This window comes from Chionomys nivalis, chromosome 10 (assembly GCF_950005125.1).
Source record: "Chionomys nivalis chromosome 10, mChiNiv1.1, whole genome shotgun sequence".
In the NCBI taxonomy this organism is placed as follows: domain Eukaryota; kingdom Metazoa; phylum Chordata; class Mammalia; order Rodentia; family Cricetidae; genus Chionomys; species Chionomys nivalis.
This window is the reverse complement of record NC_080095.1, coordinates 81,297,800-81,323,272: the sequence shown is the minus strand read 5'-3', so window position 1 is coordinate 81,323,272 and position 25,473 is coordinate 81,297,800. Positions and strand designations below refer to the sequence as shown.

Genomic DNA, 25,473 nt, shown 5'->3' with positions numbered 1-25,473 from the left:
CATTGTAAACCTCGGGAAATAGACACATTTTGCTTGGGCCTCAAAGTAGTTTTTTGTTTGTTTGTTTCCGATTTTTCCCCCCTATGATTGAACGGCAATAAATCTTCACCTCAGAAAACAGATTTTTACACATTTATATGTCAAGCCTAATTGGGACTTTAGGAATTGTGTTACAAATGCATTCTTAAATAGGAGTTACAAATACACCCCATTTGCTCGTTGACTCTGAAAAACAATTATACGTGAAATAAACAAATTTAAGCACCAAAACTAATATTTTTCATATATTTTATTATCATAAGTAATGGAATTTCCTACATATAAAGATACAAAGTATTGTCTTTGAGTTCTTCCTTTTGCATGAGTCAAGGCTTTATTTGCTCATACCAAAATTTTCTTTGAGGCCAGATGGAATACCATCTTTCCCTGTTCAGCCTTACAGGGGAAAGAAGCCCAAGAGTTTCTGCTGGAGTAGAGAGGATGTGCTGTCCTGTTGGTTTCTGATAACAAATTTGAATGTCAATCAGTTGTATCTCATCAAAAATGTCTCACTTCATGAAGCAATGGGACTCACTGAGATGTTTATAGATCTAGTGGCATTTAGAGGGTCTGTTCATGAACTGATCTCTGGGACGCAAGTCATGAATCGTTCATATGATTATATGCTGGTTATCTTTGCTAGCAATAATTGGAACGCTTCCTTATTATCAAGCTAACATCCTTCTCTCTTTATTGCTGCCTATTACCTTTGTAGCTTCAACTCCGCTGGAATAGCGTGATAATCCCCGAACCCACAACCCACCGATCCCGTCAACCTTTTGTGTCTTGGATCCTCATTTCCTCCCTTCCCTTAGTCAAGTTAAAACTCTTGCTCCCTCCATAACTGGTTCCTTCCTCTTTTGTGCTTTCTCATTTCTGGTTGGATCCAACTGTCTAATAGGCATCTAACCCCTTTGCTGAATATGTCCCTGGCAATTAGATTACTCTTCTGACTTTGGACTGTTTGGTGATGTCCATGAAATTTACATCGACCTTTAAAATTGTTCCAAGACTTTTTCTCTAGTAAAGTCCCATCTTCAAACCCCTGAATAATTATGACTATTTTCTATTTTCAAAACTTCAAAATGTCTCCCTACTTTAATTCACAACGATCACTTTCTTATTGACTGAGGGAAAACCTAGTCAGGAACACACTCCATCCATTGCCAACCACTGTGTGCGCCACAGAGAGGCTGCCATCTGGATAGAACGCTGTGCATTCCCCACTGTTAGTAAGGATGAATTCTCCCATATCCCGGCCAGATTTTCCGCCTGTAAAAGTAGCTCCTGCTACCCTCGCACACTCAAGGACAATTCTGCAGCCATTTTCTTCTGCACTCACGGCTGCGTTAATTTTCCCTCTGTAGCAGGTCGCTGCAAGCATTCTCACCTTTTAAAACAGTCGTTGGATCACTCAACTGCCTCTGCTCATTGCTCCATGAGTCTGATCCCTCTAGAGCGGAATTCCTCAGAACAATCCAATTGCGCAGCCTACTGTTCTGTTTACAATATCTCCTGGAGCTAGGCTTCCCCCACCAAACAGCTTTCTGTCGTGGCCAGCGGTGGCTTTCCTGTTAGGAAGTTTAGTGGTCAATTCTCATCATACCAGATCCATCAAGTCTGGACAGAACTCCTTCGCATTATACCTGCTTCCGCTGGGTGGCAGGGGAGTGCAGAGTGCAGGCGGGGTCATGAGCCTCAGTCCTGGTGAGGGCTCCTCCTCTGAGCCCTGCTCTGTTAATGCAGGCCTTCCTCAGCCTCCACTTCAAGTCTTCTTAACCAGTACTTGTCCCCTAGTGATCTCAGCAGGGCTTCAAAGTTTAAGCTTTTGGCTCAATGCCTATCCTGAACTCAAACGCATCCACTTGTCCTCTTGACATAGCTACTTGGATATGTGAGGAACATCTCAGGTCTGACATTTTCAAAAATCAAGGCCTGATCGTGAGATTCAGTCTGATTCCACACCTTTTCCTGATTCAGTCATCAGCAGCTCCTTCCTGTGCAGAACATGGGCCCTCTCCTGAACTCAGCGTTTATTTTATTCAACCTTGATCAACTCCTCATCCTAGATGCCATTATGCAAACGCCACCTACAAAACTACACATGTTGTGGGCCTGAAGGGAGAGGGCATCTGTCTGTTATTCACAGTGTGCAGCTTCCCCACCCCATCCCCGCTTTCTGTCACCAGCGGTGACAAAAGGCACAGGTACAGAGGCAGAGGCAGGGGGATGGCAGCCTGTGACTCTGCTGTCACTACCCCAGTCACATAGGTAACAAAGGACAGTTTGGTTGTTGATTCCATCTTTTTACCTACTTGAAACTCTGTGTTGGCATTTAACACTCAACTTCAGGAAACAAAACGCACTGGGGCGGGGTGTCAGATAGGAGCAAGAGCTGTGGTCTGGGAACGGGAGAATAGTGGTGGTATTTAAAATTAACAACAACAATCTGATATGAAAGAGCTTCCTAAACTCAATCATCTGATGAACCCTACACAGGTGAAGGGAAGATACGGACAGCGGGGGAGCTGCTGCAGACTGGCATCCCCGTTTGTCCACGGAGAGGAAAGTTCTTCAACAAGCCTGGGTAGACCTTCATAGCCCTGTAGGGATAGCTCAGAATCTGATGAGCCTTCCTCGGTGTTCTAAACCTTCTGAATCAATACCCTGCCCCTGGAAACAGGGGTTAAGTCGATGACCTCACATGGTAAGTAAGCACTTGACCACTGAACAACCTCCAGTCTTCTTGTTACTCTTTTAAATTTTGAAAACAGCCTCTCAGTTGCTGACCTGTAACTCACCCAGTGGCGCAAGCAGCGCTGGGATTTGTAGTCCTTGTGTCTCAGCCTCCAGAGTCACTATTTATTTTATAGGCCTGCACCAGGAAGCCTGGTGTGGATTTCTGTCTGTGCCGTCATTCTCCTATCCCCATGGTGTCTGTCCTCTGTTAGCCTTTAATGAGTCTCTGTGGGAGAGAAGATGCTAGGGCCAAAACGGTGATCAGGGACCAAGTTACCTCTGTGTGGTTTTGTAAGTCTCTGTGGGAGAGAAGATGCTAGGGCCAAACCTGCGATCAGGGACCAAGTTACCTCTGTGTGGTTTTGCAAGAGAGGCCTAGGTTCTTCAAGGGGGTAGGGGAGAAATTTATACTTTCTATATACAAGATGTCACTCTGGGACAGAAGGAATATCAGTGTAAATATGAGAGTGAGAGAGAGTGAGAGAGAGATAGAGAGTGAACTGCCTCTCCCTGCTTGTAAGGCCTATTTGTCATATTAGCATAAATAGAAGATACATTCCACCTGGAGATCCCAGCTGCTCATACCTTGACTGTCTCTTATCATTTTTATACTTTTGTTTCCTTAGTAAAACTGCTTATCTGATGGCCTTGTTAGAAACAATAGGAGTGAGTTGAGTTTACTCCAGATTATAAGCATTTATTATCAGTTCTTGTGTCTCGTGCTACTCTAGAGAGGGAATTTTGCAATGCTGTATTAATGGACCAAACACTTCTTTCCATCTGAAGACAACCAGACAGGTTCTCAGAGAGGTAGATCCTTAGTGTCTGGAGAAAACAGGAGAGAATTGTCTGCTAGTTCTTAGTCCTCAGCGCCATAGGGCAAGCTCACCTGACTTCCTTTATTTTTCATTTCTTCTTGTTTCCTGAGACTGTGGTCTATTGTGTATCCCTGGATTATCTGAACTGGCTTTGTCCTCTGGGCAGGGTGGCCTTGAACTTGCTGTGATCTGCCTCTCCTTCCCTTCTCTAGGCTTCGAGGCAAGGTGTGGGACAGTGGGGCACTCCTTCCCTCTGGATGCTTCCCACACTTCCTGGGACTAAAATGGATAGTTTAACCTAGGAGGTTTGAGATACGGTTATAGATTTGGTTGCAATCCCAGAGTTACTGTTCTTGTCCTCTCTTAACTACACAGGGGCCATCACACAGATCCCTAGAAGGACCTACATACCCCAGACGTAGGGTTCCCACCTCTCAGCATCCAAAGCCCATCTCACGTTATCTCTAGAGCCAGGCTAGACAAACTGATGCGGCCAGTGGAGTTTTCCACTTCCAGGGGATAAATGTTCTAAACATTTGGGGATCGATTCTGTTGGTCTGAAAAGTTGGTTGAAATTGCCTTTCTCCTTGCCAAATACCTGAAAGCACCCCTGGAGGCAATGACAGCGGGAGCTGGACCAGAATGCACTGGGAAGAAGAGAAGCCAGACTCCCTAGCATCCTTAGGCTATGACTTTGGCCTGGTACTGACTTTCTGTGAAGTCTGGTACTCCGTGATTTACTCAAGGGCCTCGGTGGTGTCTTTCCCTAATTGCTGAGCTCATTTTGCACCCTAGTGCCAAATAGTCCCCCAGAGACTACTGAGTAAAACAACAGGCGGAGTTCCAGTGACCATCCAGACCCTTAATGAGATGCAGCTTTTAAAAGCAGCCGACCTTCCTGGAATGGCCCCAAGTAGCCGGACACTCCCGTTTTCTTCAGGCACTTCATAGGCCTGTCAGTAACTCAAACTAGCTTCGTTTAATAAAAGATCTCTTCAGCTGGCTACTTTGGCAATGCTGTGGTTTTAGGGACCCTTCCGTGTGCCTTCTTTAGAGAACTGTACCAGAGCAAAGAGGAGACCATTGTACAGACAGTGCTGTGGGGGAATGTTTCAGACCAAAAATAACACCCGAGAAAGCTGCTTACCGTTGACCCACCAAACAGCAAACAAGTGAACAGAGCTGGTGACCTGCTTTGAACCTGAGATAAGACACTTAAAAGGGACCACTGGAGGTTACAGGGCACACGGATGCTCTAGAAAGGCAGATCAGAGAGACTCACCGAAATCCACAGGGTCAGAGGCCGGCTAACTACAGTAAATCCTGCCTGGGCTACCTGGACCTGACTGAGCTGCAGGCTGCTTGATCTTTGCCTGTCTGTCACTGCCTCAGTCAACCCTTCGTGTCTCTCTCCTCAACTTTCACTTAAAATTGCATTACAATTCTACCAGAGAAACGCACGTCTGTATGTATGCACATACAAATAAAACATCCTTGGAAGACACCAGTGAACGCCTTACTTTTTAGTTTCAGAATGTCGCTTTGGAAAAGGCCATGAATTATGCTGCCATAGGATAATCCTGGTCTCAGCAGCAAGCTTCCTTTCTTTGATTCCTTGTTTTTCTCTCCAGTGGTATCAAGATGCTTGTCTCCCCTATATGGAAACCTTTGACGTGTTTGTAGCTGTGTTTACCAATCGAAGACATCTGTTGTATGCAGGGCCTATCACTAGCTTGCAATGCCTGCGTGTGCCTGTCCAGTTAGACTGATTCTCTCTTATGCAAAATTCTGGGAGAGCCATGCCATGGTCAGACAAAGGCATCTGAATGTTGCGAAAAAAGGTCATTTGAGCTTCGGTCAACAGTTGTTAATTATTTCTGATTTTGCCTATAAGTTATTTTGAAGTGCATTTAACAACCCGATAGCTGGGCTGGGCTAAGTTGCTCAGTGGTAGGACACTTGCTCAGGATGTCAAGTCACTGGCTTCTAACTGTAGCATTCTAACATAGACAAGCAGGTTGGTTTCAAGACACAAATGTGTTTAGCATGATAGCACATGTCTGCAACACAGCTGGTAACATGACTGAGGCAGTAAGGCTGCCATTGGGCTACACAGTGTATGCAAGGCCAGCTGGACCAGCTTAGCAAGTCCATCTCTCAAAACAATGTCTCCTGTTAAAGTCTAAGATTAGAGTTGCTTGATAGAGCACTTGCTTAGCTTTTGAAACACTGTGTTCTCTTCCCAGCACAGTGAAAGCAAACCAAAACCAAGCACACAGGCTTAGACTTACAAGACACCAGCCAGCACAGGAGAGTGGTTTGATGGCCAGCCTTGAGCTTGTTACAGTTCAGATCCAAGCACATTCTGGAGGCAGATAAAGATGCTGAGACTGTCTAACACTGGCTAATGTTTGTGGAGTGTTTGCTAAAGGGCACGGCTCCAGAGGACGCATTCAATGGGATGTCTTATCTAATCTCCACAAATCTATGCAGTAGACAGTTTTATTTGTATGTGAGAAAATGCAAGTGATTAAGGCTCACTGAAAGGCAAAGCCCTTTGTGTAAGTTTACACAATTGGAAAGACACCAGAAACAAGTCTTAGGGAATGACCCAGTGGAACCAGGGGCCTGCTCTAAGAAATTAAAGGCCAACCTGGGCTACATGAGGAATTCTAGACCAGCCAGAGCTACGTATTGAGACCTTGTTGAAGAAAATAATTAACTAATGTATCTCAGCCTAAGAGAAACTCAGGAGAAAGGGCTCTAGATTGGAGCAGTCTGCTCTTCTGTGATACAGCAAACCTCACCAGCCTGGAGTCTCCTGAAGGGAGAACAGAAGAGGCAGCCTGGGGAGGGAGGGCCCATGTTGTAAGAGATGTGAGGTGCAAGTTGTTGCAGAAAAAGAATATGGAGCTGTGTGTAGAAAGGCGTGCTCAGTCATGGGTCGTCAGTGGACAATAACTCAGCTTTGAAAATAAGTATTTTGTCCTCTGGAGTTTTTAACCAAAGCAGAGGAAAGAGGAAAGTATAGCCATCAAAGACCATATGTACAGATTATACCATTAAATATGTCAAAATTGAAGCTTTATAATAAAACGAACATTACAGACTTCATGATTCTTATCCTAAACCTTCTGTTCTGCTTCAATTATTAAAATTATAGATACTTTCACAAGCATAAAGATACCTTTATGCCGAGAAATTTCACACATTGGGAAGTGATAATGAGGGAAATAAGAACTTATATCCTGGTTGAACATACACAACTTCTGGGATGATCTAGTAATAAAGTCCTTCGCGAGAGTGAACTGGAGAGACGGAATAAGCAACTGTAAAGGAGGCTTTGCATTTATTGTCTGCTGTGTCCATTATTTCTCCAGGCTCCCTATGAGAATGAGTTCATTGGTTCTAATAGAAATAAATGGCATTTATCCATGAGACTGAGTGATAGCTCTGATTTGTGGTAAATCTTGGGATCACTCAGCTTTCTTGGTCAATGCGTACAGCTCTGTAAGCTTGCGTCCCTCTCTCTGTGCATGGAGGACCTCTCCTTCCTGCGCCCGGGGAGGACAATCGTGCAGTCCCAGGCACACGGGCTCTCGGTTTTCTAACAGGCTGACTGCTGGGCTTTGCACAGTGGCTCACGGGTCCTTAGTGGCCATCCTCGGTAAGATCACACCTAGGTCTGGTACCTGGAGATCTGGGCACCTCCATTCTTGTCCCTTCCTCCTGTGTGTGGCCTTTGGAGGATGTAGCAAACTGAAAGCATGAACTAGAATCATCTGAGGAGCCCTCTGTGGGAGAGGCGGTTAGCTGTGGAGCTGACATTTTCTCCTATTTTTTAAGATCTGAGTATCCTCTTTTTAGTGTGGTATCGGCATGCTCGGCGTCAGGTTCTTTTTCTTGTCTGATAACTCAGTCCTTGTAGCTGTCATCTGGCAAGATGGTAAAGAGGAACATCTTGCCTTCCTTGAACAATGCAGATTATCTCTTAATGTTTTGTACTGTGCATTTAAAATGCACCCAGTCCTGAGACCAGAGAAAGCGCCTTTCTACAGAGCTCTTTGTGTCTCGGGCTCAGGTGCAGTCTGGGTTTTATGAGCCAAGAGATACAGAAGTGCTCTTGATTTGGACTCTGACGGGGGAATCTGGACAGAGCAGGCCAACTGTCTAGGATTCTCAGAATCGTGGCGGTGACTGGCGTGAGAACTGTGCCAATCCGCAGAGACTTATCTGTAGCCATGAGTTCCAGCATCAGGAGTAGGATCCGAAGACTGTTGGGATAGAGCTAGGGAGAGGAAGTTCTCCTCTTTAAGGATAACTACAGTTAAGGGTTTCACATGTGTTTTGAAAATTTTTAAATACTGAACTTTCCGCAGCATTTTGATAATGTAGTATTTATTAGCTTTTGTATGGGACTACAAAAGCAATTTGACTCACGAATTCTGACCTTATATGCACGGGAATAGAATGACCCTAAACTTTAGTGCGCTTAAAATCATTCATATCTTAGCTTTCAAAGATTGTCACACTTGAACTTTCTGAAGTCATTCTCTCATTGAGACATTTTAAGTATTTCTGTGTCTTAATTTACTGTGCTTAATTTCTGTGTCTTAATTCTAGTTGAGAAAAAAAGTTAAAAGCACAGAAAAAGCGAGTTTTTAGTCAATTAGACCAAACTGCAAACCATTCATCTCCTGAGCCCTTATCTTTTCTTTCTGTAAGGAGATACCTGCTAGTTTGGAAACCCCTAGACCAATTCACAGAAGCTCTGTCCCATGATATCAATGAGAAGAAAATATCTTTGGGTGCAAGGAACACATTCATTCCTGATAATTTCGTTGATTGCTTATCAGCTGCTCACAGGATTGTTGGTAATTCTTGGTCGCATAGTTACAACTCTTGCATAGTCCTTACTGCACAGACCCGAGACATCACTTATCACACTGCTGGACTGGTGCTTTGGGAACTGATCTGGTTTGTAAAAGGAAACAAATGGTTGTGACATCTCAACACGGAATCTTTCTAGGGGGTCATTGTTGTGCAATGCTGTTTGCTCTTTTGGCTTTTTACCTTTTTGGGGGGAACTCAAATAAATCACACACTGAGGCTTATTCTTCCTTATGGATACCTAGCCTTAGCTCGGCTTGGTTCTAGCCAAGTTTTCTTAAGTAACATTTTCCCTTTGAGTTTTTTGTTTTTGTTTTTTGGTTTTTTTTTGTTTTTGTTTTTCGAGACAGGGTTTCTCTGTGGTTTTGGAGCCTGCCCTGGAACTAGCTCTTGTAGACCAGGTTGGTCTCGAACTCACAGAGATCCGCCTGCCTCTGCCTCCAGAGTGCTGGGATTAAAGGTGTGCACTACCACCGCCCGGCTCCTCCCTCTGAGTTTTTTATCTTTCTTCTGTATCTCTTACTTTCCTTCTTACAGTGTGGCTGGCTGGGTGTCTGGCCCCTGACGCCTCCTCTCCTTGTTTTCTTGTTCCTCCTTCTCTCTCCTTCCAGATTTTTCCTTCTATTTATACTCTCTGCCTGCTAGACCCTCCTAAACTTGCTCCTGCCTTGCTATTGGCCGTTCCATCTTTTTATTAGACCATCAGGCGTTTTAGACAGGCACAGAAACACAGCTTCACAGAGTTAAACAAATGCAGCATAAACAAAAGTCACACAGCTGAAAATAATGTTCCCCAGCAGGTCATGGATTGAAGACTTAGTTTCCAATAGAGTCTTGGGGGGGGGGCAGTTTGGGAGAAATGACTGGGTCAGAGAAAGCAATGACTTCAGCAATTAATTAAGGCATTAGTGCACTCCTACCTGAGTGGACTATTGGGCACACAGAGGATGAAGGCTGACCGGACAAAGTGGAGCACTGGGTTCAGCTCTGGGGATACCTTTCCCCTGGCCCATTTCTCTTGGTCTCTCCCTGAAGGCAGGATGCACGCAAACATTTTTGCCCAGCTGTACCTCCATGACATGATGTTTCTCCCTACAGCAACGCAGCACATAAATATGGGCAGAAATCTATGAAGCACCTCGCCTGCTTGGGTCTTTGCCACAGTGACGGAGAGAGACTAGTAATGAAGTCAATGACTACAGACAGAAATCATCAAAATAAAGGGTTACAGCCGTTTCCTACGGACCTTTCGAGAAAAGGAAGAACAAATTTTGTCTGAGCTAGTACAAACTCACAGTAAAGCATATATTGATAAATTCCCTGATAATATTACTACTTTGGATTTTCTTCAAAATTGAATCAATAAGAATCTGAAAAGGAAGTATAGAATTAAAATCTAAGCTATAGTTTAGCATGGTTTTCAGCTGGGATTTCAAAAAGTATCTCGAAGAATAAAATATTGTACTACATTTAATAGAAGATATCATTGACTGTGGCACAAAATAATCATAATAGTTTTAGATGCCATGCTGTAAAAATAAGAATACATTGCTGGATTGTCACTAAATGTAAATGGTATCCCAATTTCAGACATGTTAAAGTATGAAAAAAGTACACATTAATATTAATGAAATATTCTGTACATTTGAATATAAACTGCAGGTGGCAAATCCTTCAGGGTGAGCTCTGCTTATGTGTCTTCTTTTCATGAACAATGCTAATATGGCTCCAGTTACAGTAATTTTGGTCTTCAAGGCCAAGCAACACCACCTAGGCTAAGGATGGTTTCTAACATCAGTGACTAAACACTACAGGTGGAAAATCGTCCTCTCTAGCTTGGTTTCTGAGTTGTCATCTAGTGTAAGGGAAGAGACAATTGAGGAGAAAGTAGACAAAAATAAGATTAAACACAGGGAATTCATTCACTTGAGTAAATCTCTTGGTTGTCATAACAAATAAGATTATCCACAAATTTAAGATATGCTAGTTTTATGCTAATATTTTCCTTAAATTAGCTATGTTGCTTCTTTTCATTGGTTCTTATATGTAAGTGGATTATGCTGTGTCGTTTTAAAAACATCTTACAATTCTACTTCCACATGTTCATAGGGGATTGTGCATTTGCTCGAGCATTTAGCACAGTGAGATGCTTTTGCACAACATTGCTGAACCAAAGCGCCAAACCTTGACTGCCTGTTGCAAGAAAACTCCATGTTATACAGGGAGCACTGCCTGCAGCTCTGACGGCTTGCTGCAAGAGAACTCCATGTTATACAAGGAGCACTGCCTGCAGCTCTTGCTGTCTGCTGCAAGAGAACTCTGTATTAAGCAGGGAGCACTGCCTGCAAACTGGCCTTTTAGCAAAACAGATTTTCTGATTTGGAGAATTTTATTCAAATAAGAAACTCACTGTTGTGAAGATTTTATTTCATTTTCTATATTTTCATAATTCTGAATATGCTTATACATTGGAGATATTTTTAGTAACCGTTTAAACCTAGTGGAAAACATATGAAGGTGGAAATAAAGAGATAAGATCAAGATATGTTTTGTTATTCTTTGGCTCTGTAACTTTCACAAGACACTTGACTTAAAATTAGATATGTAAATGACATTTTAAATTCTTGTTTAAAGATTCCAGGGATATAATATCCAAGGCTATAATAATAATAATAATAATAATAATAATAATAAATACAAAAGCGTATGTTTTAAGATTACTGTCTTTTTATTGTCTTTTTCTACTTCCCATGTAGATTAGATCTACGTAAGTCTCTCTTAGTGTCCTCATTGTTGTCTAGGTTCTCTGGGATTGTGGTGTGTAGGCTGGTATTCTTTGCTTTATGTTTAAAAACCCACCTATAAGTGAGTACATGTGATAAGTGTCTTTCTGGGTCTGGATTACCTCACTCAAAATAATGCTTTCTAGCTCTATCCATTCTCCTGCAAAGTTCAAGCTATCATTTTTTTCTGCTGTGTAGTACTCCAATGCATAAATGCACCACATTTTCCTTATCCATTCTTTGGTCGAGAGGCATTCAGGTTGTTTTCAGGTTCTGACTATGACAAACAATGCTGCTATGAACATAGCTGAGCATATGTCCTTGTGGCACAATTGAGCATCCTTTGGATATATACCCAAAAGTGGTATTACTGGGTCTTGAGGAAGGTTGTTTCCTAATTTTCTGAGAAATCGCCACACTGACATCCAAAGGGACTGTACCAGCTTGCATTCCCACAAGCAATGCAGAAGTGTTCCCTTTCCCCCACAACCTCTCCAGCATAAGTTGTCATCAGTGCTTTTGATCTTGGCCATTCTTACAGGTATAAGATGGAACCTCAGAGTTGGTTTGATTTGCATTTCTCTGATGGCTAAGTTGAGATTCCTCTATTGATAGTCCTCTGTTTAGGTCCGTACTGCATTTTTCTATTAGATTCTGTGTTCTTTTGATGACTAATTTCTTGAGTTTTTTGTATATTTTGGAGATCAGACCTCTGTCTGATGTGGTGTTAATGAAGATCTTTTTTCATTCTGTAGACTGTCATTTTGTGTTGTTGATCGTGTCCTTTGCTTTACAGAAGCTTCTCACTTTCAGGAGGTCCCATTTATTAATTGCTTCTCTCAGTGTCTGTGCTGCTGGGGCCATATTCAGGAAGTGGTCTCCTGTGCCAATACATTCATGTGTACTTCCCACTTTCTCTTCTATAAAGTTCAGCATGGCTGGCTTTATGTTGAGGTCTTTGATCCATTTTGACTTGAGTTTTGTACATTGTGATAGATATGGGTCTATTTTCATTCTTCTACATGTTGATATCCAGTTATGCCAGCACCATTTGTTAAATATGCTTTCTTTTTTCCATTTGATATTTTTTCTTCTTTGTCAAACATCAGGTGTTGGAAGGAGTGAGGATTAATATCCGGGTCTTCTATTTGGTTCCATTGGCCCTCCTGTCTGTTCTTATGCCAATACCAGGCTGTTTTCAGTACTGTAGCCCTGTAGTAGAGTTTGAAGTTGGGGATTGTGATACCTCCAGAAGTTCTTTTATTGTACAGGATTGTTTTGACTCTCCTGAGTTTTTTGTTTTTCCATATGAAGTTGAGTACTGTTCTTTCAAGATCTGTGAAGAATTTTGCTAGAATTTTGATGGGCATTGCATTGAATCTGTAGATTGCTTTTGGTAAAGATTACTATTGTACCTAATCATGAAAACAAGTTTAGGCAGTTCAGACAGACAGCTGTTGAACACAGGCCCTTGCACAAACACTCCGTGATTCCTAGGAGGCAATTTAGCGGTGACCACACTATCAAGATGAAACGAGTGTTCCTGCTTTAGTCATGACATGGTCTGCAAGAATTTGTGGTCATCTGAGAGCCCAGGGGCATTGACTTTAGGATTATTTTCTTCATTTCTTTTTTTGGATAGTTTATTGTTTATTTATAGATGTATTATGGATTTTTTTGATAACTGGAAATTACAATTGCACTGTCTTTATTTATTGGTCCAGTTTTTTCCCACATTCCTTAGGATTTTATATACACAGAATTATATCTTCTGCAAACAGAGAATTTATGGGTTTCCTTTCTCATACTGATGGCTTTGGTTTCTTTTTCCTGTATTACTGTCCTGATTAGTCCTTCCAGTCCTGGGTTGAACAGAACTGTCAAATGTGACATTCTCAACATTTTTTCCTGTCGTAAAGGGAAGGCTTTCCGCTTTTCATCATTGCATATGATCTTACCTAAGTTGTTGAGGATTTTTTTATCCATAAAAGAAATGCATTTTTGGCATCTAGTGAGGTGATCATATGGTTTTATCCTCTACTCTGCTAACATGGGATGTCACATTTATTTATTCGATTGTACTGAACTACTTATGCGTCTGCAGATAAATCCCACTTCACCATGGTGAAACTTCTTACTATGCTATTGACTTGAACCCCACATGTTTGACTCGGGCTTTTTTTCTTCCTGTTTCTTGACTGTGTTTAGACAGTTCAGTTGTTAAAAATGCATAACAGTAAAGAATTTGTTCTGTATCATATTAAAATGTCAAGAGTAGATTTCCTTTCTCAATACAGCAAAACAAAACACAAAGTGTTTAAGTAGGCAAGGACTAATACATCCTTACCATGAAGAAATACTTGTTTATTTTCTTTTAAAGGCACAATATCTGTCCAATTGCCTCTGAACTTTTTACAAGGCAGTCATAGACACAGATAAGGAAATATGAGATGCAGGCACTTCTCTTATTAAGCTGACTTTTGTTTTGTTTGATTTTATTTCTTTGACACAGTGTCTCATGTATCCAAGTCTGCCTGCTAACTCGGCATGTAACCCAGGATGATCCTGCACTTCTGACCCTCTTCCCTCCATGTCTGAGAGCCAGGTTCATAAGTATGTACTTTCACACTGCATTTATGTTACTAAGGATTGAACCTTGGGTCTTATGCATGTTAGGGAAGTCCTCTAGTAAATGAGCTGCATTCTGCAACCACAGTGATCTGCAGTTGAACCAGTAATCAGCTACTATGTATGCAGATACTATGTATCCAGAACTTTGATGGCTTTCCTGGACTTATCACCATTCTTCAAGTTGTTTATAGGAACTTACCCTGTCTAGGAGGAAACCATAGTATCTATCTAGTGTATCTGGTCTTCCTAGAGAGTAATTACATGCCAAGATTTAGTTTAACTTTATCTTTAGAATGTTTGAGGTGATGTCAACAATAAAATTAACAACTGACAGTAGTAAGTTATTTATTCTTTTGAGATGATATTGCTCTAGATCCTCACTAAATTGTTTTCCTAGTTAAGAAACAACTTATCTGGACCTAGTAGAATATGCTTATAATGCTGGCTCATGCAGGAAAGTCACATATTTCAGTCCAGCATCACACAAAGAGATTTGATCACATACACCACACTACACACACACACACATACACACACACACGGCTCCTCTGTAGTAATTATTCATGTCTAACTGAAGTTTAATATTTACAGAACTCAATAATCCTTTAGTCCGACTTTTCCCACGAGGGTGAAAATGAATTTGTCTTACCAATTAGAATATAGCAGGTGCTAATAGCTAGACTAGGCACATGGTCCAAGACCCAGAGGGACAAGGAAATCATGACTTCCTCATCTAATTGTTAGAGCTTCTTTCAACCCAACTCACAGCAGGAGAAAACACTGAACAGTTACAACTGTGAGCGATAATTTTTAGAACTCTGAGTTTGTGTTAATGAAAATATTGTGAGAGATATGTATCTGTGGTTCAAAATAAAAAGGAAGTGTAACAGTGAATAAATAGTTAACTCATTTACAGAGCAGAAAACACAGTAGAAGATCTACACCATTGGCTTCATTCCTTCAAAAGCTGGCGTTGACAATTTGCCAGACACTGGGCTAGTCCCTGAAAACACAGTCGAGAACCCTACAAGATCCTTCCTTGCAATGTAGCCTGGTGGCAGGAGCTTTCGAGAGTCAATGTTGACTCCTTCCCTCCAGGTTTTCCTGTTGCTGTGTTCGTTTTTATTTTTGAGACGGGTTCTCACTACGTTTATCTGGTTTATCTGAACTCACTATGTAGACCAGGCTGGCCTCAAGTTCATCCTCCAGTCTTCGGCTCCAGAGTGCTGAGATTTTAACAGCATAGATCACCACATCCACCTTGTTTCCCCAGTTCTTACCTCATATAGAGGAGGACAAGCAGAGAAGTGGGGTCAGTGAAGCCTCAGGAAGTATCGGTTATTAACTGTCAAAGATGCTGTCCTCTTGCCCTTGTTGCCCATGGACTGATCTTCTATCATTAGAGGTCATGGCACGATTCCCCAGTCACAGGCAACTAGTAAGACCAAACTGGTGGATAGACTTTTCTCCAGAGGCTGAAATGCACTTTCCTTCACAGAGAAGGAAGAAACATACAGTAAAGAAGGCAGGCAGATCTCTGTGAGTTCGAGACCAGCCTGGTCTACAGAGCTAGTTCCAGGACAGGCTCCAAAGCCACAGAGAAACCCTGTCTCAAAAAACAAACAAAAAAAAAACAACAAAAAAAAGAAATCATAGGAGTAAATGCATTCAGTGTCTTTATAAATTTTAAGTAGTGGGACAAAAACCAGAGATTTTAAAAAAATGGGCAATTTAAGATAGATGCGAGACCCCTGGAGAGAAAGGCGCAGTAGAAAGGGAAGTCAGCGGTACCACGCTGTGCTTGTTCTGGCTCAGTCTATTTTCAGCTCTGGGTTAGTAAAATACACAGAGGGAAGGCTCTCTAAGCTCCAACATCCTCATAGAGATCAGAACCAACATGCAGCACACACAGACATGGGCAGATGGGATGGCCAACATGCCTAACACAAGGATCACGTTTGGTTCTTTGCACTTATTTGCTGTTTTGATTAAAACCCAACTTTCCAGAGACTTATTTTTAGAGGGCCAACTAATCAGGAAACACTTGTTCTTCCCTGAAAGTCACTGGCAGTTAGGTCTGAGTTCATCTAAGCAGGTGCTTGCCCAAAACTGTGCTGGCTCCCTATCCTACCACACTCCTAGTAGTAGGGAGGAGATTTATAAACAGGAGAAAAGTAATTCTCAGTATAGGGGACAGTAGGAAAGCAAGTCTCTAAGATAATGTTACATGATTCCTTCTTGAAAAATTAAATGAAGAAAAGTAATGCTGTTTTATCTGGGAAAAATGGTTTATATCCCAGGAACTACAGAATTCTTACTGAAGTAAAAATTGTATATGGTTTTACAATAATACACATCTTATCAGACATGTCTATCATTTTTTCCAGAGGAAAAAAGATTCTTATTCATCTCAGGCGGCGGTGGCGCACGCCTTTAATCCCAGCACTTGGGAGGCTGGTCTACAAGAGCTAGTTCCAGGACAGGCTCCAAAGCCACAGAGAAACCCTGTCTCGAAAAACCAAAAAAAAAAAAAAAACAAAAAAAAAAAAACAAACAAACAAAAAAAATGAGCAATCTGTCTGTAGGAATTCACTACTGCACTCCGAGGGACACAGAGAACAGGCACATCTATGAGAGAGAGAGAGAGAGAGAGAGAGAGAGAGAGAGAGAGAGAGAGAGAGAGAGAGAGAGAGAGAGATTTACTGTGAAACTGAGCTGGAACTAAAGAGCTTTGGCTCTCCTGAGGTGATGCCACCACAAAGCTGGGAACTCTGGGAGGGGAAAAGCCAATTTCACTCTTGAACATGGCACTGTTGCCATGGCTGTCTTCTTAAACTATAACATGAAGACAACCGGATACGAACCAGAATATTTAGTAAGGGGAATGGATGCTTTCAAGGTCATGGTTTTGGGCTTAAGGGAGAGAAGCCTGCATTTAGGTTGGAACTTAATCTTGGACCTGAATTTAAAGAAGAACAAAAATTCTAAGCAAATATTTCTAAAACTCCGTTAAAATTGTTTTCAACTTTAGCACAAACAAAATCCAACATTTATGTTGTAGTTTTGTAGCTTAGACAAAAACAGGATGAGAGAGGAGAGAAGAAAGCCGCTCTAAGAATTGTCTTTATTTAAAGTCACCTCTGTATTTAGGCTGAAATTCTTGTCTCAGAAACAGTCTTCCTTTCTTCCTTTAATGTCAGACAGCTATTTAGATGTTTAAAATGAACAAAATCCATTGTTGTTTTGACTTGATCTTTCCTTTTCTTTCAAAAATATAAAATAAAGTACTGTAAAAACTCAATTTGATGTGCCAAGGAAATAAATTTTCAGATGTCTGAAATGACAGTACCCTAAAATCGCTCTCAGATCAAATCATCCAGTGTTTGACTTGGAACAAGAATGAGTTTAGCTAAAATTGAAAAAGTTTAGCAGAACATTTGTTTTCATATAGTTTAGTTACAATTTACTTTAGATTTGTACCCCATTTTCAACTTTGTGTTGGGACTCTGCACCCTGGCAGGATGACTTCTGGCACAGAGCACTGAGATCTCAATTTTAATCGCCTGTCTGTCAAATTGAAGAGAATGCATCTGCCTGGTGCAAGCCAGAGGAGAGCCACTTGGGAGTCTCCGGAAGGCTGTGCAGCAATCCCAGATCCTGCCCGGTTAGGGTGGTGACGTCCATGGTGAGAAACTGTTGCCAGCATTCCGAAGCCTCCCTGAAATGGTGATGTGGTTGCTCAGAGGTGGGTGCTGGTGTTCATGTTATCACTGATAGTGTTTGTGGGTCTTTGACCCTGTGACCTACTGAGGGCACATTCCAATTTCTATGCTTTTGTATGTGGTGGCATGATTTTTTTTTCCTCAGTAAAGAGAAATCCAGTACATAGCTCACGCCATTTCAACTAAATACAAATCCACAAACACTTTAATCACACTCCTAGTTATGAAATCTGTGACCTGTTCTGAATAGCCTCTCCTGTATTTCACATTCTAGATCCTCTCCCCTCATTATGAACCTTCCTAATTGAGTGATCAAGAGCTGACCAAAGAGTCATCACTAGTACCTGATAGTCTCCTGCATGGCAGCTTCTGTTGGACAGTAAATCCAAGAAGAGAGAGATGAGCAGGGACTTCCTAGTCCTATATGAAGGGACGGTGGGACTGTTCTACAGTCAGATTTATTTGGGGGTAGGAAGCAATAAAATATCCCTTATATAAATACAAATATGCTAGTATGTAGCACAAATAATAAAAACCTAGAGTCAGATACTGGGGTTCAACCTGAAAATCAGAAAAGCAAAGCAGCCAAGCCACTAGAGAAGTCTTACCTCTACCAAGGCTGGGCCACCACAGACTAAATAGCCAGATCCTCTATCTTCTCCCATTTGATATTCCCTCTAGTGCTGGGATTAAAACCGCCTGAATTTGTTTCTGCACTGATCTTCTGTAGCTCACAGTGGCTTTGAATTCACAGAGATCCATCTGCCTCTGTCTCCCAAATCCTGGGGTTAAAGGTGTGTGACACCACTGCCTGGCCTCTAGCGATTTAGCTCTACCCTTGTGATTTTAGACAAGCTTTATTTATTAAGACATAAATAAAATATTGTTGTATTAGTAGATTTGAAACGTTGAAGATTCCCTTGCATTCTGTTTGAAAGAACTTGGGTCTGGGTCCTCAGGATGAACATGGTGGTGTAGGAAAGAAGTAGAAATTTAAGAGGTGGGCCTGGTAGGAGGCTTTCCGGTCACTGAAGAGGGGCTTTAGTAGAGAATTGTGTCATTCTAGTGCTTTCCCTTCTCGCCTTCCCACCTACCCATGAGATAAACAATTGTACCCTGCCACTCACTTCTCACCAAAACAGGCCCACCGGTGATAAACTCGAAAGCTGCTGGCAGAAACAACCTTTCCCCACGGTGTAAGCCGACTATCTCAGCTAATTTATTATGTCATTGGAAAGCTGACGGGCACTGCTGGAACAAAAGTGTTAGACACAATGTTTCTAGTATCTATAAGCAAAAGAGACCACATTGCTACTGTTTGTGCTTCTACTTTGCAATGTGACATTTGAGATTTGAAACTCATCTGTCCAAGATTTAACACAATGGTTAGTTCCTTTTCCCTTGGAGAGATGGAGAAGTTAAACCTCCACCTCTGGGCAAGGGGAAAGACTCAAAGACGAGCGTTCTTTAACTCCTAAAGGAGATGTGTAAATTTCATGAAAAAGGCCACCTTTCCCAGGTTTCTGTCTTTCTCCCCATAGGGTTTATATCATTTAGGTTTTCCTTTGTTTTGGTGTAAAACTTTACTTTTCTTTATTTAAAGTAAACGAGTCACCAGCCTTGACTTTGATGAGATTTATCTGCAATAGAAAGACAGATTTCTACTTGAGGCGAGTTCTGTGAGCAGCATCACAGAAGGATCATAAAGATATTTAATACAAGAAAATGCCTCTGTATTCAATTTTTCACAATATGCATTATCTAGTTTTTGTTGTGTGTGTGGAGTTGCCGGTTCTAATATGTTTTTGATAGACAACAAGGCACCAAGAACCCTGGGTAAATAATAGATGTTAAAAATAGCCACTACCTAACAATGTTACTGGAGCAATTAGAGCGCAGAAATGTTCTCACATGAGCAGCCAACGACAAACAAAGGTTGGCACGAAGCTGTTTCTTGGTTCTTTTCAAATTAATATAGCAAACGCGTTCCAAACTCATCTCTCCCACTTAAAACCGCTGGAATTGTTTCGTTCTGTTTGCTCTCGGCTCCCCTAAAGCCTATAATACCGGATGCCAGCCTCTGTAGTTCTACAGTCTTGTCTTGTTTAGTAGGCGCAGACAATGCCAATGCATATTACATGCATGCACTGCACACATGCTTCGCTTTCCTGAGCAGAGTAAGGAAATTGTTCTTAAAGAAAGTTCCCATCTAGCTCAACTCCGTGGAGTCAGATTCTTCAAACACAATAAAACACAAAATTCACTTCTCTGCTGGGAAGCTGGCTGCTGTGGAACACAGCCAGAAAGTGCGTCCTTGCAACCCAACAGAAGACCAGCACAGGCCTCAGGGACCCTTAGGAATGCTGTAGCACAATTAAGCCTGTATTTGAACCTGGGAGCACACGACATTATTCCCAAGTAGCTATTTCTATTCCCTGTACAATGGAATAAAAATCACAGCTACGTTCTCCGTTCAAAAGGCCCAGTAGTTTCCCTAGACTTATGACTTCTCAGATCAGCTACTAGATCATAGACAGAAGCCATACTGCTGTACTCTTTAAATGAAAACTAAGACTCCTGAAATGCAGGAAGTTTCGGACATGTCCACCAAGTCTACCATAGGAAAAAATTTTGCTTTTGTTCAATGAAATTTTCTACAGGGACACAAAACTGAGAGAGCAGTAAATACCACGCCAATCATTTTCAAACATTTCCCCAGTTTTACAGAACTCATGTAAAAGGTATCGTATATTATAAAGGACAAAACGGTCTATGACGTCATAGCATTTCATGACGTCTTGGAAGAGATACTTGCATTTTGCTGTCACTTTGTAACCTCCTAGGGGAGGGGTGTGGCCTTCCAACGCATCAAATCCTGCAGACACCAGGACCATGTCTGGATCAAACTCTTTGGCCACGGGCATCACGACGGTCCTGTACGGTGAAAAGGCAACAGTCACTCATGGGAATGCTGGGTACCTGTAAAAATGGCTTTGTGAAAATGACTTGGCACAGCCTCAGTCACTTCCCAGAGAAAGAAGGAGAAGGAAACGCTAGCTGGATCAAAAGCTCAGCATTTCCTTCATATGTGAGCATCCCAATGCAGTCTTTTCCCTTTCATCTTTTCCCCCTCCAGACTGCACACCCCCACGCTCCCCAGGTACATTCTGCAGCTTGTGCCAGCACAGTCACATATGTGTGCTGCTTCATCCCCTCGCCCATAAAAACGAAAGCCCGCTTCTTCCAGAGGAGAGCAAAGTTTTACGGGAAAACTGAAGCTTTAGGGAGAATCTAGCTTGCTCTAGTTAAGAAGAAATTGGTATAAATTTGAACTATAAATTTCTTTTGGGAAAAAGTTTGCTTTCCCAACTTTAAAATATATATATATATTTTAAAATATTTGTCATGGTAGGGGGTGACTCTTGCAGAAGAAAAACATAGAATTCCCTTAATAGAATCCAGATTATGATGTTAAGGGAGTCCAAGGCCAGACGCAGCAGGAATGTGGCAGCTCTGTCCCTGGCAGCAGCTCCTGCTGCCCCACGTAGACACATGAGCAGTCACCTCTCAGCCTCCTCAAGGCTCGGAACCTTCCCATCCCTTTAGTTTGAGAGAAAATGACTGCAGGACCTCAGGAAAAAAGTTTACGAGAACCTCAAGCTCAGAGTGCCATCATAAAAATTCAAATACCAAAGACTTATTTAATCAGATGAGGAAACAGCACACTATTATGAAGTTTACTAGGAAGACTTCTGTCTGTGTGGAGGAACTGAAGCAAGTGTTCCAGGACTAATCCTTCAGGAGAAAACTAATTAACTCTTCGGCTTTTTAAGAAAAACAATTAAGATTTTCAACAATGATCACTTACCTTTATATAAAGAAATTTTGACTGAATGCTGTACATTAGGAAGTTGAAATTAGAAGATAGCAAAATGAAACTTATCTAGAGAGAGAGATAAATCAGCCCAATGCTTTTCCTCAACCTCTTCTGCTAGCATAAAACGCCAGCCCTTGTGCCTCCAAACACATGCACACATCAGATTTCCCGTCATCCCACCAGCGACTGGAAAACTACTGAGCCTGAACTAGTCACTAGTGAAACTAATGCCACCCACTATGTATAGATTATCTATGTTTTTATTCAATAATGTTATGAATATTTAGTATGGATCCAACTCTGAAGAGATTCATAAGATTCTTTCCTTCAATATTATCACCTCTGACATTGTTTTTGTAGAAGTATCATGTCTAATCACTCACTGATGTTCATGAATGAAAAGACCATGTGTTACCGAGACATTGGGCTACTCTCTCAAAGAATTCAGAATATTTTCCCAAGATTCTCCCTTTATTTTGGCGGGTAGTACATACTTTCTTAGCAAATTGGTCTAGTTTATCTGTAAGCCAATCAACACATTTGGTGTGCCAATCATTTCTGAATTCACAAACAAGAGGTTTTCAGTCACACTTCATCTCAGGGAACTCAATCGGATGCAGGTGGATTCATTCCACAAATAATAACACAATAAGAACTTAGGGGGGAAAATCTACCACACATTCCAGAAGCTTTAGATGTATGCTTGCCTAAGTCTGTGGTCATCTGAGAGAAAAGCCTTGACCGAGGAATTTCCTAGAGCAGATTGGCCTATGGGCATGTCGGGGGGGGGGGAGTGGTGTCTTGATTATTAATTAAAGAGGGATAGCCCAGTCCCTTATGGATGGCACCATCCCTAGGCAAATAAATGGTCCTGGGGTTGAGCAATCCATCCAGCAAGCAGCATTCTTCCATGGTTTCTGCTCTGCTCACTGGGCAAGAGAGCATGCTACCCAAATAGTCAGCAAGCCTGCCTTCTGGTTCCTGCTGTGGCTTTCCTCAAGGGAGGATGAAAGACTGAGAGCACAAGATGAAATAAAGCCTTCTCTCCCCAAGCTGTGTTGGCCAAGGTGTTCGTCACAGCAAAAGAAAGGGAACTAGGATACGACAGTATCTACTAGAATCTTTCATTGAAAGCACACATTCTTAAAACTCTGGTTCCTCTTCAGAGCAATCCTCAGCCTTTACTATTAGAATTATTAGAATTTTGTCCAGATGGCAACTGTCTGCCAAATGATGGAGGAAGGTCATTGGCTAATAAAGAAACTGCCTTGGCCCATCTGATAGGGCAGAATTTAGATAGGTGGAGTAAACAGAACAGAATGCTGGGAGGAAGAGGAAGTGAGCTCAGATGCAGGGCAGCTCCTCTCAGGCCAGGCGCGATGAAGCAAGCCACCAAGTCAGACATGCTGAATCTTTTCCAGTAAGACTGGTGCTACACAGATTATTAGAGATGGGTTGATTGGGATTTGAGAATTAGCCAGTAAGGGCTAGAGCTAATGGGCCAAGCAGTGTTTAAAAGAATACAGTTTGTGTGTTGTTATTTTGGGGCATAAGCTAGCCAGGCAACCAGGAGCTGGAGCGGCAGGAACACAGCCCGCAGCTCCCACTACAAAATGGTGCCCGACGTGGTAGCAGCAATTTCTTGGGTCTGCTCTGCTTGTTAGAGGCAAGCAAGCCTCCCATCTAAGAGAGGCTTCCTGACTCAGCTTTAGCTGCAAAACCCTGCAGCTCATTAAGAGGTTCTGCCACGAAACACTTAAATAGTATTGATAAAAGCTGACTGAATGCTTGTTTGTTTTCAGCTGTAGCAGGAAAAAAGTTGTGCTGTTTTAAAATGCTGGCTTTCTGGTCTGTCCTGCCAGGGCAAACTCTAACTCTTTCAGGCAGACGGTCTGGTCCGACTGTGTGTGATCTATGAGCAGAATGCTGCAGCTTACTTGCTGGCAGGGACCTTGAAACGCCATAGACTTGTGGCAATAAAGATGGCTCCAGTAGTACCTCCGCCATGAGGCTGGAAAGCTAAGGAATGGGCTGGATCCAGCCATCAAAGCCACGGCTTTAATCCTACCCATTTTGCTCAGTAATGTAAAGGCTCGTGTGGTCAGAAAAAAGAGAGATATACAGTGAAGAGAGATTCAAAGACAAAGAAAACCTTTAAATGATTTACAGTGTGTTAAAAATATATGCAGGCTAAAAGTTAAAGTTCTTTAAAAAAAAAGAGAGTAGTTGGGTATGGTAGTACACACCTTTAATCCCAACACTTGGGAGGCAGAGGGAGATTGACCTCTGTGACTTCAAGGTGTGGTAGCATACGCCTTTAATCCCAGTGTCTAAAAGGCAGAGACAAACAGATCTCTGTGAGTTCAAGGTGTAGTAGCATACACCTTTAATCCCAATGCCTGGGAGGCAGAGACAGGTGGATCTCTGAGAGGTCAAGGACAGCCTGGTCTACAGAGTTATTCCAGGTCAAAGATACAGAGAACCTGTCTCAAAAAGCAAAAAATAAAAGTAAAAATAAACAAAATAGAGGTTAAAATAAAGCACACAAAAATGGAAAATACACAGAGAATTTTGATACTGTATGCTATTATGCTCTGTTTGAATTGTTTGAATGCTGAAGAAGGAGCAACAGCTGCTAAAAGATACTTGTTTATAAATGCTACTGAACTAATCCAACATAGATATTTTGAAAATACCTTGACTTCAGAAATTGGATCTAAGGACATGACGCTTTGGAAGGAGTTTCTTCTTTTCTTTTCACAGAGGATGAGACCCTGTGCATTGCTTCTATCCCAATATGGTATGATGGATCATGCCCTCCTGAAAGGTTGTTGTGAACACCTTCAAAAAATTACTTCACTCAATTGACGACTGAGATGAACCTAGCACACAGGTTATACCCTGAAATATCTGATTAACAGCGCCCCCATTCAGCAGGAAGCAGTTTGGAGAGAAATAACTATGTCCATATTCCCAAATATTGTTTATAAATGTTCTTTTACATTTAAAGGGGGATCTGATATAGGTATGAATAATTTGCATTGATATGGATTTTGCTTTAGTTATTTAAATTTAAGGTCAATTTTGTTATATGTATATGTATTTCTGATATTAAGGTATTGTGATTGTGTAGCTCATGTAAAAATGTTATGTATATAAGTTGTTAATGAATAGTTATCTATAATAGTCAAGTTTGTAGTCATGTTAGATTTTCTAGATGTACATAGATATATTTTAGATAGACATTCTTCATATCTTTCAAAGACTACGGAATATGCTATTTAATGTTTTAATAACTTAGGACTTTTCATGACAATGAGACACTCTGTTCCTGGCAGCACCAATCTTCTTCAAGAGGAAGATGGTCATCGAAGAGGATCCTTATGGAGTTTGATAGCCATTTGGGCAAGAAACTGCTCTTGCCTGGACTGTTGCATAAACTGGACACAAAGAACCCGCAGAGAGAGGACTGCTGAACTTGCTTAAAGGTGAGATGATCTTTTGTGGTTCCTGGTAAATGAAAGAGTCTGAGAGACATTCTGCAGGACACAGCAGATAGTGACTGAACTGCCTTTGAATTTTCCTCCTTCATGGAAATGTCTGCTGGATACCATGGACCTGTAGGCCGAAGATGGATGCCCCAACAGTACAGAGGAACTTTGGGTGACTGTCCAGGCAGCGAGATGTCTCTGTCATTTCTAGAGTTTGAAAGTTGCTTATTTCTTGTTTGCTTAGGTAATATTGTATCTTTCTTGAAGAATAGATAGTTATAGTTTTCCTTAGTTATGATAAAAGATAAAGTAGATGTAAATATTGTAACTGTAATTCTTACTTGATAACTTTTGTTATATGTAATTTTGCTATGTTAAAGTTAAAGCCTTTCCTTTTTGTTTAAACAGAAAAAGGGGAAATGATGGAGGAAGGTCATTGGCTAATAAAGAAACTGCCTTAGCCCATCTGATAGGGCAGAATTT

The 25,473-nt window shown here is 41.6% G+C and overlaps 1 protein-coding gene across 1 annotated transcript in view; it reads right to left on the bottom strand.

The window, feature by feature from the left end:
- Positions 1-25,473, bottom strand: part of Hdac9 (histone deacetylase 9) — a 474,463-nt gene that overhangs the window by 87,932 nt on the left and 361,058 nt on the right. Inside the window, exon 22 of the mRNA XM_057782117.1 lies at positions 20,438-20,556. Coding sequence (XP_057638100.1) covers positions 20,438-20,556 — 119 coding nt within the window. The remainder of the gene's footprint in view (positions 1-20,437; positions 20,557-25,473) is intronic.